Source organism: Triplophysa rosa, linkage group LG11, assembly GCF_024868665.1.
Source record: "Triplophysa rosa linkage group LG11, Trosa_1v2, whole genome shotgun sequence".
Taxonomy (NCBI): Eukaryota; Metazoa; Chordata; class Actinopteri; order Cypriniformes; family Nemacheilidae; genus Triplophysa; species Triplophysa rosa.
In genome coordinates, this window is record NC_079900.1 from 20,664,211 (window position 1) to 20,679,504 (window position 15,294).

Sequence of the window (15,294 nt, forward strand, 5' to 3'; positions counted from 1 at the left end):
AATCCCTTTTCATTACATTTCCAGGACAAATAACAATATTATGATATATGTAGGCCTAACTTTACTATAATTCAAAATTACTCATGCCGCATGATGAAAGATTCTGGTCATACCGCCCACACCTAGTTTGCATTTGTTCATCGGCTTCATCCTTTCTAAATGTGTACTTTTCTAAGTACCCTGGAAGAGAATACATATGCAAAGACACGGTGCACAACCTATTCCTCTCACCGTTCCCTGCCACCTGCCATGTGTGCCTGGGTGCAGTGCACAGCGGGATTATTACGGGCAATTTGCGTCTGCATGAGACCGAGTGAAAAGCCACCTCCCAACCTGTGAGTCTTATGATCGGCGCATCATTAAAACGGGGCCATGAGACGCACCCTGAAGCCTGCTGCGGGCGAGACGCTAGCAGAGCACGACAGCGTGGACTCTTCTGCAGTCTCACATGCCGTGAGCTCTCTGTTCATTCGTTAATAAAGAAACCCTTTTCTTGAAAGCCGCAGAGCAGGAGCGCAACATCAGGTGTGTTAATCGATACGTCTCGCTTCTGCCTCATCCACATTGACGCGGATCGGTTGAAGGCCCGATCTTCATCACCCGTGAGGTTTATTTGGCTTCTGTTTTTCTTCTTGCCTCAGCTCACATGTTAATCTGACTGGAAAGTGTTTCTTCATTATAAGCCATAGGCAATCTGTTCAACACGCAAACATTTAATTCAGAGCGCAGAGGTGGTTCCTCTGAGACCAGCAGAGTATGCATGTTATTATAATCGTAAAATGTGTTCCCCTCGTTTTTGTAAATTAACTGCAAATCAAATCAATACATTATCATTATTATCATTATTTTATAAGACACTCATCATCTCCATAACACAGATATCACTACCGTCACTGCTGTCATCATTACTGCCATTCTTACCGTCATCAACAGTACCATCGTCATTATTACCAAGCATCACCATCATCCACAATCTTTTGGATCATTACCACAATTTTTTTATCAACTCCGATGTCACTACCGTCATCACCATAACACAATTATCAGTAACATCATATCTACTATCATTGTCATCATCACCACCGTTACTGCAACCATCAACAGTATCATCATCATCTTTACTATTACTATCAACACCGCCATTCTTACCATCATTAACAGTACCACTACCACACATTACCATAACACAATTATCACTCCCATTGTCATCACTACTATCATTACCACCACTGTCATCATCCTCACCATTACTACGACCAATCTTTTCAACAATCGCTTCATTATTATCACCACTATAATCACAGTTACTACTTTATCGCCATCATCATCACCACCAACATCATCACCACCAACATGATCGCTTCACCACTTTTCACCATCATTATCGTTATATCACAATATATTTATCACCATCACTGCTGTCATCATACTGGCAAGAGTACTACGTGATGCATACAGGATTAAATCGATTATGGAACACATCAGCCAGCGTGCTTATATTTAGAATGAAAGTTATGATTTTTAGCTCCTCCTCAGTTCTCAGTGTGGGAATGCTGTTTCTGGATGTAACTTGATAAGTTGTGCAGTATGTGAGTCATAGCATGCTCTGGTAACAAGTGCGGTAGTCTGTGGATCTGTTCGGAATTTAAAACCAGATTTGTGTCCTCAGGATCAAAGCTTACACTGAGCTTGCGGTCTGTTTGTGTGTGTGTGTGTGTGTGAGAGAGAGAGATAGCTAATAATAATGTTTCCTTAGGAGCTTATTGTGTTCTCTTGACAAACCGAGAACTTAAATGTATACTTATAATACCGACTCCCAGGAAATTGTGAAGTGCTGTATGATAACAGCCCCCTACTGATTAATAAAATGTTTGGAGATAAACAAAGTTTGATGCTTGTTTGAGTTGTAAACGTTATATTTTTCCCAAACACGGCCCGCTGCAATTTGAGCAATTTCCAAACTTTGGAGATGCTGGGTGAATAATTGGTAGAAGCATCTCATCGACATTTAAATGAGATGCACCTCTTGTTATCACCGCAGGGTGGCGACATCCCGCAAATGGAGAGTTCAGTTTCGGTCCTGAGTTTTCAGGCACTCATACATTGTTGCTCGCAGCACCGAAAGGACAAGGACGCTACATTTTGGGGGGATCCACAGAGCATACCAGACGGAATATTTCCTCTTTACTACTTTAAACATCACTTTTCTCCCGCAGTGGATTTACAGTGTCGCTTTCAGAGCACGGCGGCACCGTAGCGCATCTTCAGGAGATGCCTCATCACGCGCGGAGATGCAGGGAAATCTATTCATTCAGGCGCTTTCAACGCCAGTGACTGAATTCATCCGAGTTTGAAAAAGGATTTTAAGATTAAAACCTATATATTTATTCTTGCTTAAAGCCTTACGTTCTGGTTCCAGCAAACAAAACTGTAATAAATAAAATAAGGATTGAAATATTTGTCTTTTAAAACGTGCTCTTTGCACAGTTTTCAAAGTTTGACAGCAGCCTGTATAGCAATAAATCGTTTTTCTTAGCGATCGGACTGTTTAATAGACTCCTCCTCAGTAAACGCAGGGTTCAGACTCACCGGAGCGGCGCGCTCAGTGTCTCGCATCGCTCTTCGGCGCAACATGTATCCGGCTCGGCGCGCTGCGGGTTCAGAGACGCGTCGGAGCGTCATGTCTAGGCGTGCGGTAACACTGAAGTGGAGTGCCGGTTGGATTTTGATGTTCGCTGTCTTCACAAATACTTGCGCGCAAGGTAAGACTCCTGGATCTTGTAGTGACACCGTAGAGAGTTAGTGCTGTCAGTACAGTGATGTGTGCGTTTCATGGATAAAAATCTTTTGCTAATAGGAATTCTGGGAAATTCTCAGCACAATAAGAAACCTATAACAATCAAGTATGATTCATATACTCAAATTGCATATTTTCCAAGTCATATTACTTACGAAGAATGATTTAATTGTTACAAACTCTTGCTTAAGACATTAAGGATTTAATCTCAACTGTGATTGTATTTTTAGTCGCATTCCACCTGAAATGAAGCTTTTCTATTTGACATTGAAGATTGGATATGACCAGAGAGAGAGTGTGATGCATATGACAACCTGACAGGTGTGGTTGAAGTAATACCCCAGGGGTCTCCGTTTGTGGTCAGCATGCCCCTTCACTTGTAGATGGATACCAAGGGATGGATAGATCACAAGCATACACCATTAATACTTATTTAATGTGCTCTTTGGTTACTTTTTGGTTATTCGTGATCTCATTTTCTTTTGAATATTGGTTTTGTAACAAGTTGGTGTGAGGCCATGTGACATAAAAGTATAAAGTTGTTCTAATTAATGTCGGATTTGAAATGACAGATTACTGCAAAATTCTATTAATGGTAGCAATTAAGGATATTAAATGTCATTACAAAAGCCAAGGCTCTTTCCTAATATACAAAAATTGGTCTGTGTAAAATGTAAAGAATTGTCATTGAAAAGCCAATGTTGATGAAAACGGTTTTGAATTAGTTCATCTATGGTGGTTCTAACTTTGTTCAGAAAAACATTAAAGGGACAGTTCACCCAAAAATGCAAATTCTGTCATCATTTACTCACCCTCAGATTGCTCCAAACCTGTAAAAAATTGTCTTTGTTCTGCTAAACACAAAGGAAGATACTTGGAAGAATGTCAGTAACCGAGCTGATCGTCCCCTATTTACTGCCATAGTAGGGAAAATAAATACTATGGGAGTCAATGGGGGATGAGATCTGTTTGGTCACTGACATTTCTCCAAATATCTTCCTTTGTGTTCAGCAGAACAAAGAAATGTATACAGGCTTGAAACAATCTGAGGGTGAAAATTGCATTTTTGGATAAACTATCCATTTAAGGAGAGATTGACAGTAAAATGGACTTGCGTTGCAAATTTCAACCGCAGAGTTCAACTACATAAACCAACATAATTACATCCATCTCCCAGAATGTCCCACCATCTGTCTTTTGTTCAGCTCCTCCTGAGGACATTTTACCTTTGACAAGGTGTTCTGCTCCTTCCACAGGGGTGCATTTCTCATCTATTAGCTCCTGTAAAAATGGTCCCGGCATCCTCAGGCAGATGGCTGATATACGGCCCAGCGATCCATTCTGTTTGACAGATCTTAAACTACCGGCACTGCTGATTCATTCACTGTGAAGAGGCTCGGATAGGCTGAGGTGCATCTGATAATTGTGATGCCCTGAACATAGCTGTGCTAAAAACAGCGTAATCCTCGAGTGTGTCAGCCTTTGAACAGGCCGCATTGAGATGTATCTTATCGGAGAAGTATTCAACCATCCCCTATTATGCACGGCACAGTGTCGCTGACACTTATAGCATGATTCCACGAAGTCTATACTCCACACTAGGGCACTGCAGACGAGGTCTGTGGGGTGTTTATGCAGAACGGCTCAGGGATGCTTTGTTTTTCTCGTATTGATCCGACTCTTGTTTTCATCCTTAAGTGTACTTTCAATGGCCTTGGATAGCTTTAAGGGAGCTTAGTTGGGACTGAAAGGAAACCCGGCACTTTGGTCAATGGGTAGAAAAAGCTCTCTGAACCTTTTTCACCTCAAGACTTTTCTCTGGTGATCAATTGCTTGGCTCCGCTTGAGGTTGCCAGACTTTGTAGTCCAGAACGGCCAAATGGGTACCTGTCACGGAGGGTGGCGTAAAGAAGATGCAGTAGCCCAACGCTTTCCTTCACGGAAGGTGGCATTAACCACCGACAACCTCTGAAGCCCGATGTTCCCCTGCGGGCTTGCTGTATTTGTTCTGGAGCTGACTACTAATGAGTGCCGCGGAACGCGTTCGCCCGTCCTCGCGGAGCGTTACATAAATTAGGGGAGCTCAGAAGCCGAAGGGGTCTCTGGGGACGGAGAGGTGCTGGTTTTTCTATCCAAAGTCAGAATACGCTTCTCGCGCTGTGTTTAATAGCGAGCCGGACTCTAATTCCGCTGGGATACCTGATAGAGTCAGTGCAAGAGATGGCGCCAACAGCGTGACACTTACTTTATGCTGAGACGTTGAGACAGCTCATTGAAAATCAGAGCCCCCCAACACACACACACCAGAGTAACACCAGACACATGGGCAGAGCATACGATGAATGTTTCCCGAAATCTCTTCGGATCCTTGATATGCTCCAGGGATCAGTAAAAAGTGTGTGTGAATGAGGACATTTGTTTCTGTGGATTTTCAGACTAATCCTGATTGTTATATTGACATATTGCCTGCTGTGGACTTAAACAATGTCTTAGTGTCGAGCTGCATCACTCGACAGCTGTCAGCCATCTTCACATCGTCTGATTATTTTTATAATCCTCCATGCTTTTAGAAGTGATTTATGTCGGAGGCCTCATTTTTGTGTGATTAAAACCGCCTGCTCTCTTGTTTAAATGGAATACCAGAGGAAATGTTATTGCTCAGATGTTGCTCTGTCATACTGTAGCTCAGGAGATTTCATTTAAGTATCAACTTAGTCTCAGATGTTTTTCCTAAAATTGAGAAACAAATAATGGTAAAATACATTGAGAATAGACGGGCAATTCCAGCATTATGGATGTGACGTTTTCGGTCAAAACTTGAAATTCTCAGAGAATGTAATGTATTACCAATTTATTCAATGATTAGATTATATTTGACTAAACCCCTGATGAGTCCAGACATTAGAAACATATACACAGGTTTTCTATTTTAAAAGAGGGGAAAGTTCATGCGTTATGGATGTGACAGAAAAGGATGCACACATTTTTAACATACATTTTTACATTTTTAACATTTTTAACGTAGGATTTCTGTGAAATAAAATGTACAAACCAGAAGCAACAATACCCAACAAATGGAGAAGGGATGACTTTTTATAGACCACCAAGTAGTTACATGTGCTCCTTAATGGGGTATATTGACCATTATGGATGTGACAATTCACTTACCTGATTATGGAAAACTATTCTTTAACAACACAAAAACGCTTTAAAAAATTTGACTTCACATGGGTATTAAAATCAGCAAATATCGACATCTGTGACCTATCAATACGGTGAAAACGTTTTCATCTTAAAGTTGACATTTGCATGGATGGAATGAATGCGCAGTAGATTGTAGAGGTAAAATAATCTGGATTTGGGTAAATATTTGAGTTCATATTGAGATCTTCAATAAAATTGACATGTGATTGCAGAATTTGCAAATCTGAGCTCAGTCTGGGACAATGTTGAGATCTCTTCTGAAACTCTCATGGAGACGTTTGTGAGGTGTTTTTCTCAGGAGAAATATCTGAGATGCAGGAGACTTGGGGAACAGGGTTCATTTGCTCTCCATGTAATCTCAATGACGTCTAGGGATTTTTCTTTCTTACGGGATAATACTTGAACACACATAACGACATCAAGTATTTATGCACAAATGTGCTATACAAGACATGCGATCAAAAAGATTCTGTACTATTTGCCTTGCGAGTTTGAAAATCAAAGGCACCGTTTCAGTTTAGATAGGGATATTCCCCCTCCTTTCAAGACACCAATAGAAGCTTGTTCTCATATGAACACATGGAATTCAAGTTCTCTTTTTTGATCTCCCAGATGGGCCATAATGAGCATGGAAGACCGCAACTCTCTAGATGCCCGGCCATAATTATGCGCCCGAGCGCCAGTTACAGCATATTTATCTCTATGCTGCGTGACATTTCTTTAATTAAACGTCTTCGAGGCAAGGTCTCGGTATGGCAACAGATGTCTCGTGAATTTTTGACAAAATGCTTGCCTTTTCTACGCTCACCAGCAAGACGACCCGGTTCAGAGCCCCAGGTGAAACGGAGTGACAGCCCACTTCCTGTTTTCCCATGCCGACGTCTGCGATGTACACCTCGCTTGCCGCAGTCCTCTGATGTTTATTCATACAACCGGTATCAGGAATGAATAAATTGCATGAAAATGAGGCAGCAGCTCTGAGGGAGCTTTGCTTTTTTTAATATTAATGGACGTCAACCTTTGCTTCTTATTTGAGCAGCGGTTCACATTAATCTGCCTTGAGATGAAATATGTTTGTAGCCGAATATTAGAGAACCTGTGGACGGACTGCATGCGAGTCTGTATCTCGCTTCAGGAGGCTTTTAAACGGACTCGTTCATGCGGCAAAACTGTTTGTGGATTGTGCAGAATGGAAATATAATCAGATACGTTTAGACTTGAGGGCCTCTGCTCTGTAATTGCAGTGAGCCTGAGGGTGTACCACTGTCTGTGTTTGCGGTGGAGGTGAAGAGAGTTAGATCTAACATTGCATCCGTGCAATACTGTCTTTCAATGCAGTCCCTGAGGAGATCACATTGTTTGCTACCTGTTGGCTGTGTGTGAGCGAAGAAACACGTTTCATTATTTTACCACCTAATATCGTCCTTTCGTAATACCGTGCTGGAACAACATTATTATCACACTTGGAGTGATTCTGTCGTAAAGGGATAGTTCACCCACAAACAATTCTGTCATCATTTACACTTGTCAGTTCAAACCTGTATGACTTTCTTTCTTATGCAGAACACAAAAGAAGATATTTTGAGGAAGGTTGGTAACCGAACAACGGCGGTACCCATTTACCTGCATTGGTTTTATGTCCGTACAATAGAAGTGAATTGGTTGCCAAATATCTTCTTTTGTGTTCGGCTGAAGAAAGTGTACAGGTTTGAAATGACATGAGCAATGGTGTATGAGTAAATGATGACAGAATTTTCATTTTTGGGTGAACTATCCCTTTATTCCTGAAATGACATGAGGTTAACTAAAAGAGGACTAAACCTTCATTTTTCACTGAACTCTTCCTTTCAAACATAGCTCTGAAGATTCAATCACAAAGCTTCTTTAATAAATCCTTCCCTTCTAGCACCAAACCAAATCCTATGAATTTCTGGCACATTTTGCCACCAGATTTCAACCTGGCTCCCATCAGAAAGGAAGTATTTTCCGTCAACAACCAGCTGCTCAGTCGCTCACTTGATGACGATAATGAGAATCCTTCAGTTCTGTAATCCGCTGCTCTCTTAATATTGTTACAACGCTCAGTTTTGCATCAACTGATAGACGCCAGAGAACAACATATCATCTTGCCAGCAGCAATCTCATTCGTTTCTATTCATTATTAATGCAGGAAACTAATGTTGATTCACAATCACTTCAACAGATTCCTTCCACTGGCAGCTTCAGCCTGTATTACGTATCATTCAAGTTATTAGTCCAATAGCACTTGAAGGTTGATGCTACTGTACGTCTTTTTGTTATCATTTGTGAAGCCGTCATTTTATTTGCACTAAATGAAGATGGATCATTTTAGTTTGACAGCTCTGAGATATTACCATTTGTTGTTTCTCTCTTTTTCTGTGCAAGGCTATAATTGAATGTCTTGTGAATGGACCGATTTAATGTGTTAATAGATTAGGGACATTTAATGTGGACCGTTGTTATTCCAGTGAGATACGAGACTCATAAAAAGTCGATTCCACCCTAGCAGGGGCTTAAAATTGCTAAAACGAATCGAAGCCCGACTGTAAATTCTCTACGGATGAGTTTGAAGTCGATAAATGAACACATGTGACCTCACAATTAATGTGCATTGCAACTCTAAACATCCTACAGTTAGTCGAATAACTAATAGTTTATTATGTGTTAAAATATACGTTGTGTGTTCAACATTGTTCGTGCATTTTAATAAAGCTAGTAAGTCAGAAGAAGAAACGATTCGCAATCTACGATCCATGGTAAATTGGTATAAAAATTACAACGACTTCCTTTCATGTAGAACAATTGATAAAGATGTCTATGGCTTTGAATCCCAGGGAATGCACATATTGCCCCAGATAGCATGGGTACGTCTGTAAGATGTCTGCTAAATATCTGTAAAAACATCTGCTGTGTAGAAACATCTGATAAACCTCTTAGAAAAAGCAGTTTTACATCCATTCAAAATCATGAACATCTCAAAGACATCTTCTACTGTAGATGTCTACAGGAAACGTCTCAGAGACGTATTGAAGATGAGCAAACAATCCAAAAATATATATCTTGCAGATGTAAATGCAAACATCAAATAGACGTTTCCTAGATGTGCGTGTGCTATCAGGGGATAAAATGTGTACCTCGATTGTAATGTAAGTTGCTTTGGATAAAGCCAAATGCGTGAATACATGCCACCAAGAAATCTATTCAATTGTTGTTTAGACGATGATCAAAATCAAACCGTTACACTTTTTTTGTGCGTGATTCACCCTTCGACGGTAAACGTCTTCTTGAATCAGAATATAATCATTTCATCGCTTCTGAAATGACTTACCGATGATGTAACCATTAATATCATATCCTGAATTTTCCCAGCCCAATCTAATCCAAAGGAATAAGGTTTTGAAGAAACCTCAAGTCACGACCAGAGAAATGCTGTAAAAGAATCTTTACAACTGGGTTTTGCGGGCACGCAGCGGATCATTTGATATGTAAGGCGGCTGGAAAGACAGAAGCTGTATAGAGATATTTTGTTGCAAGATTAAAGATAGTCAGCGAGATAGTCGACGAGAGGGATGTCAATAATGAAATTCCTGCCTTCGGAGGAAACTCATTATTTCTGGGCTAATTTAAATAAAAGAGCATCAGCTTGAGTGAGTTTGCTTTTCATTTTCTGTTTGTTTACTGCAACAAGAGGGGAAAACGCCTGTGGTATTATAGGCTTAATAAACGTTCGACGTGTGCGCTTGCTGGAGGGAAATTTACAAAAAAACTCAAGGCGAGTTTTTAACTTTCAAGTCGAAATGGAAATGACTGGTGTGTACGTGTGTCCTTATGAAGGCTTTATGCAGCGAAGGATCTTTCTCCCAAACTCACAATGGATGTCTTTTGGAGAGACCTTGGCCACTAACTCGCTTCTCGACGAAACGAAATTAGCAAATCTTTCAAAGTAATCAGGCCGTGGCAGAATCGTCGTGGAAAGGGGAAATGCGATAGAGTCTTGACAGAGTGTCATTTCACAACTGCATATAAGCTTGTTTCAAGCCCCTGGGCTGTTCTGTGTAAACATTTAAACAACAGAAGCCTGACTGAAGGGAAACAGCAGCCAGAAACAAAGCCCTCTACATCTCTTCCCTTATTCAGCGTCGTCCTCCTGGGAAAGTGAGAGTGCATTCTTGTGTTGTGAATAAAATAGCAAAGTGGCAACACGACCGAATGATAGAGACATTGATGGAAAGATTGAAAAAGGGAGAGGGAGGGAATGGAGGGGGAAGAAAAGAACGAACAAGATGCAAGCCTCGTTTTTTTTCTGTGAACAGCTCCAGCGCTCTGAAGCCATTTATGTGCACAAAAGCCCGAGTTCTGTTGTTCTGGCTGTACGTGCTCAAAAAAGGTGCTCAATCCGAGCCCGGCCAATCAGAAGACGGATAATTTTACCCATAAAACAATCTTCTCCCCTCAGTTCATCCAAGTTCTTTCTCTCGGTAACAAAAAAGGCTTCTCGACATTACACGGCAGAGCTATAAACCACTTTAGGAAGACGTACACAGTTTCAGATATTACAAAAATATTGCCATCATTTATTCACCCTCATGACTTTCCAAACCTGTGCGCTGTTATTGTTACTTTGGAGCACACGAGGAGAATATGAAAAATGTCATGACAGGCGAAAAAAAACATCTTTAAACCTTAATGGAAGTGGTCTATACAACAGTGTCTTGCAAACATTGCCAAGTCTTCTACACGATATCTTAATGTGATGATGGACATTAAGATTGCGGTCATAGAACATGTTTTTAAAGCTTGACAGACAATGTCGTTATAAACTATTTCCATTTTGAGACAAGAGCTGCAATATCTGTAAAACCACACGGCCAAGTTGCAAGAGTCAGCCAGAAAAAATAGTTTTTTTAGTAAATAAATACCTTGGTGCCAAGATATCCTAAAATAAGCTCCTCCCTTGAGACGGTACGTGGTATAGAAAATTGATGGATGGAAATAATTAGGAACTTTTATGTGGTTTTATTCACCTTTTCTGTTTCACAGGCAAAATAAAATCAATGACAACTTGTGCCTGGACCAACTCGAGGGCAGGAAACTAGAGAATTTAGATTTAGAAGTGATCTGAAAATCATCGCTGTGAAAAATCCCATTTCGCCCCTTAAGGGGCATCCGCATTGTGAACAGGCCCAATCCTCTCATTTCCTCACTTGACCTTCCACCGAGAGTAAATCTAGCCATTCGAATCTGTAAGGGACAGGAAGGCATTTCTGAAACCGTGGCACGCCCTTCGTGGCGTTGGATAGAAATGTCTCAGATTGTGAAGTCGTCTCCTGTCTCTTCACCCCTCTCCTCCATCCATTGGCAGTCAGCCTGGACGTTTGCCTGGTTGGGAGCTTCTGGCTGCATGTCAATGCCTTGTGCTGGGTATTGATTAGGACAAACCCTGAGTTTTTCCCATCAGCCTCGGCTCAGCGCGGGAACACACGGTCGTTTGATGTTGCTTTCTTTCCCTCTTATTGTGTGTCTTCTTCAAATGCTAGCGACGTAGCAAAATCCCCCTGCAACCGCCTCGCTCTGCCTGATGTTCCTTTACATAGCACCTTCCGTGCAAAACAAATTGACTGCTGCTTTGAGGTGGAGACTAGTGGGGCGCTGGTGTGTTTTTTGAAACTGGTATTTGTGTGTTTGTGTATGCTTGTACCAGGAACACAGTGAATATGTAAACATTGATGTACAATCACTACAGCACTGTTCAACAGATTTCTGGGATGTTCATGTTGGGATGTGCATGTGCTGTTATATAAATATATGAAAAAGGGTCCCCTTACATGGAATTCACCATGTTGCTTTTACAGTACCAAGAAGCAAAAACATGACGACATCTTAGTTCTGTGTCAGCCACCATAGTGCATCGAAAGGGAGAAGCGAGCATTGGAGTGTGCCGTTCAGCGGCGTAATTTCCACTGAGGACAGGGGGGACATGTCCCCCCACTTTTCAAAATCCTGTTCGTGTCCCCCTCACTTTCAAATTAGTTTGTAATGATTTTTTAACCACTCGCCGTCATCGCCATGGAGAAGTAGGACCGAGCAGGACACAGAGAGTGTCTATGCGTGCGTCGCGTGCACACTCTTAAAATAGATCACTGAAAGACTGTTTTCAATCACGTGGTTTTGATTTGAATTTAATAGAAATTAGTTTTTACGTAATCGTTGTTTCGGTAGGCTATGTTAAGCTGCTTCCTTATAATGGACATCTATGGTGAGGAAACGCGTGATCTTTTATTTTTTCCGTTCAATAAGAACTCGTTCTTTTTACAGCAGTTAGTGTTTATGGCAAAGCTTGACAGAAACGTGGGCTTCCCTGGTCGTTGTTTAGGTACATTAAACCTCGTTAAGCATTTTAGAAAGTCATCCGGCTCGTCCGCAGATTCAGGTTTACAAGCCATGTTTTCCTCCGTTTCTCAGTCAATACTCGCATTTTCCCCCTCATGAACATCAACATTTGCTACCCAATAAAAACACCTTTTGGTTTCATGGTTTAATCAATTTAAACAATCAAAAACAACGCAAGCCAGGTATTTTGAATTTGTGATAGGATACAAATCGATAACATTTTCCCTCATTTTGTGGCCCCCCCACTTCTCAAACCAAAGTTATACCCCATTTCGCAACCTCACCATTAGATGCCGCTAAATTTCATACACTGGAATTCTTTACCCACAAATAAAACAATTCACTCATAATTTCCCCCCAAGATGTGTACATCGTCTATTCTTTAGTTAAAAACAAACACATTTTTTTGTATCTACAAAAAGGACATACATTCATTATTATATTTATCTAAATGGCTCCAGTGTGTTAATAAATGTCTTCTCAAGTGAAGCGGTATGTTTGTGAGAGAAAACGATTTATATTTTAAGTTATAAGTAGTGAGATTAATATATAAAACAGAAATTTAGTGTAGAACTAAAATTCATATCTCATTAGTTCTTGCGGTTCCAATGAGAACCAATGAGATTTGTTGTTGTTGACGTCGTATTTGAGTTTAGTGCTCAGATCTGCTTGTTTACATTTCAGATTTACCAAATAAGCATAAAATATGAATAGTTTTTTTCTCACAAACACATTGTTTCTCTTTTGAAATCATGTTTTAGCCCACTATAGTCATTTGGAGTACTTTTATGATGGATGGATGTGGTTTTTGGTGCTTCGCCATTTGAGTATTACATTAGAGGATAGCATGACAGCATTTTAATATAAAACCATTAATTTCTGTTCAACTGAAGAAAGGAAGTCATGTACAGTACATTTGGGATGACATGAGGGTAAATTATGAAAAAATTGAGGGTAAGAGGCTAAATTATGTGATAATTCAGTTTTTTCTTATCTTGGGGCAGGTGTTATGAAAGAGTCAATTTAATTACTATATTCAACAATATTGACCAGTTGATCTCAATCTAACAGCGGGTCGCTATAGGAAATGACATTTTGTTTTGCTCTGCTTGGTTCCATTTAGCCATAATTGCGAGTGTCTTGCAAACTGACCAATTTAATGTGTTAATAGATTAGCTGCATTTAATTTGGACTGTTGTTATTACAATGAGGTACAAGACCCAAGAAAAGTCAATTCCATCACGGCCTGTGCCCTGAATGATTTAGCGAGCGTTAGAGAAGCTAGTGAGGTTAAATGGAAAACTGTGGTGCATTGCTATTTGCTCCTCACCGAGTAATGAATACTGACAGAAATAAAAGGGATCCAGTGCGGATATTTTTTTTATTTCAAAGGGGGCATAAAAGCAGACTCCAATAAAACTCTTTATTGCCATGATACGCGCAAAGCGATGTGAAAACACGATTCCAAGTATTTGCGTGCCGCCTCACACTGACGCCAAATTGCCCCTCACATTTCAGAATAAAAGCGTTTCTTTTGAGCTCAGACTTGAAACGCTTCCAGAAACGTCCGGGCTTCCAGAATTGAGCAGGCCAAATTCACCATGTCCACCATTACAATCAATTCTGGTCAATGCAGAAACCAGTTTGAAAGAGCAAGATGCTCTTTGTAAAATAAACCCCTGTCATGTCTGGCCCTGTTTATTAGCGAGATCATACAAAGGAAAAGAAAAACACATTTGAGAGGGTGAGAGATGAAAAGAGAGAGAATGAGAATAAAGTGCATCGGAGGACATATGCTGCAGTGCTTCACGTCCCAAATTCTCTCTTCATTCCACACAGCTGGGAAAGCTACGACATGCGTGTCTTGCCTGTGTGTTTTCATCTTTATTTGTGTTTATGTGTGTACTTGTGGGTGTGATGCGGTAGAATTTATTTTTAATTTTTGGCGTTTGACGTTTGTGTGTTGGGTTTCTGTATGTGAAAAAAACAGAAGTGACATCAGTTCTCTCTTCGACTTCGACAGATTTTTGTAGGACTGTAACTAACTAGTTTTATAATCAGATTATTTGTTTAGATTAATTGAATGCTTTACATTTTGCCTCATGATCTACAATCCAAAAAAGTATATGTTCTGTGTGATGAATGCTATGTATATTACATGCAAAAATGGTTACATAACAAAGTGCAGATAATGAAAGGAAGAAATGGTTCAGTTTGATTGACACGCACTCACACGCTCCATGAAGTATTTAAAGTTTTTAATGATGACAGTGACATTTAATTGCTCAATTATTGATAGGACAAACTGAAATGTTCATGATAAGAATATAACAGTAAAACGTAAGTTATGTCCTGTCAACCTCTCGGGTGCATTGAGAACACTTTGTAAATGTGCTAGACGCGGAAGTCCAACCCCATTAAAAAACTGTATGACCTGTGAGCACCTCTGAATGTCACTGAAGAAAGTTCTCTTTGTATAACTAAAAAACTGATTCATCACAATAATATTGTATAACAAGTATTCCGACATTTTGATATGTACCTCTTAAATATTTTATCAAAAATAACACACTACATATAAAGCTGCAAAAATACGGAGAAACTTGTATAGAAAGGGATAGTTCACCGAAAAACAAAAATTAGATTCACCCCCATGTCATTTTAAACCTGAAAATGACTCATTGTTGTGTAAAACACAAAAGAAGATATTTTGAGAAATGTCTCAGTGGTTTTGTGTCCATGCAGTGGAAGTCAATGGGGTCCACTGTTGTTTGGTTACCAACATTCTTCGAAATATGTCCTTTTGTGTTCTGCAAAAAAAGTCATGCAGGTTTGGAATAACATGAGAGTGAATAAATGATTTTTAGGTGTACCATCACTTT

At 40.1% G+C, this 15,294-nt stretch overlaps 1 protein-coding gene across 1 annotated transcript in view; it reads left to right on the plus strand.

Moving 5' to 3' along the window:
• The first annotated feature begins 2,130 nt into the window (after positions 1–2,130).
• The window catches only part of sdk2a (sidekick cell adhesion molecule 2a), a 145,868-nt gene continuing 132,704 nt past the window's right edge, over positions 2,131–15,294 (plus strand). Inside the window, exon 1 of the mRNA XM_057346533.1 lies at positions 2,131–2,762. Coding sequence (XP_057202516.1) covers positions 2,633–2,762 — 130 coding nt within the window. The 5' untranslated portion in view covers positions 2,131–2,632. The remainder of the gene's footprint in view (positions 2,763–15,294) is intronic.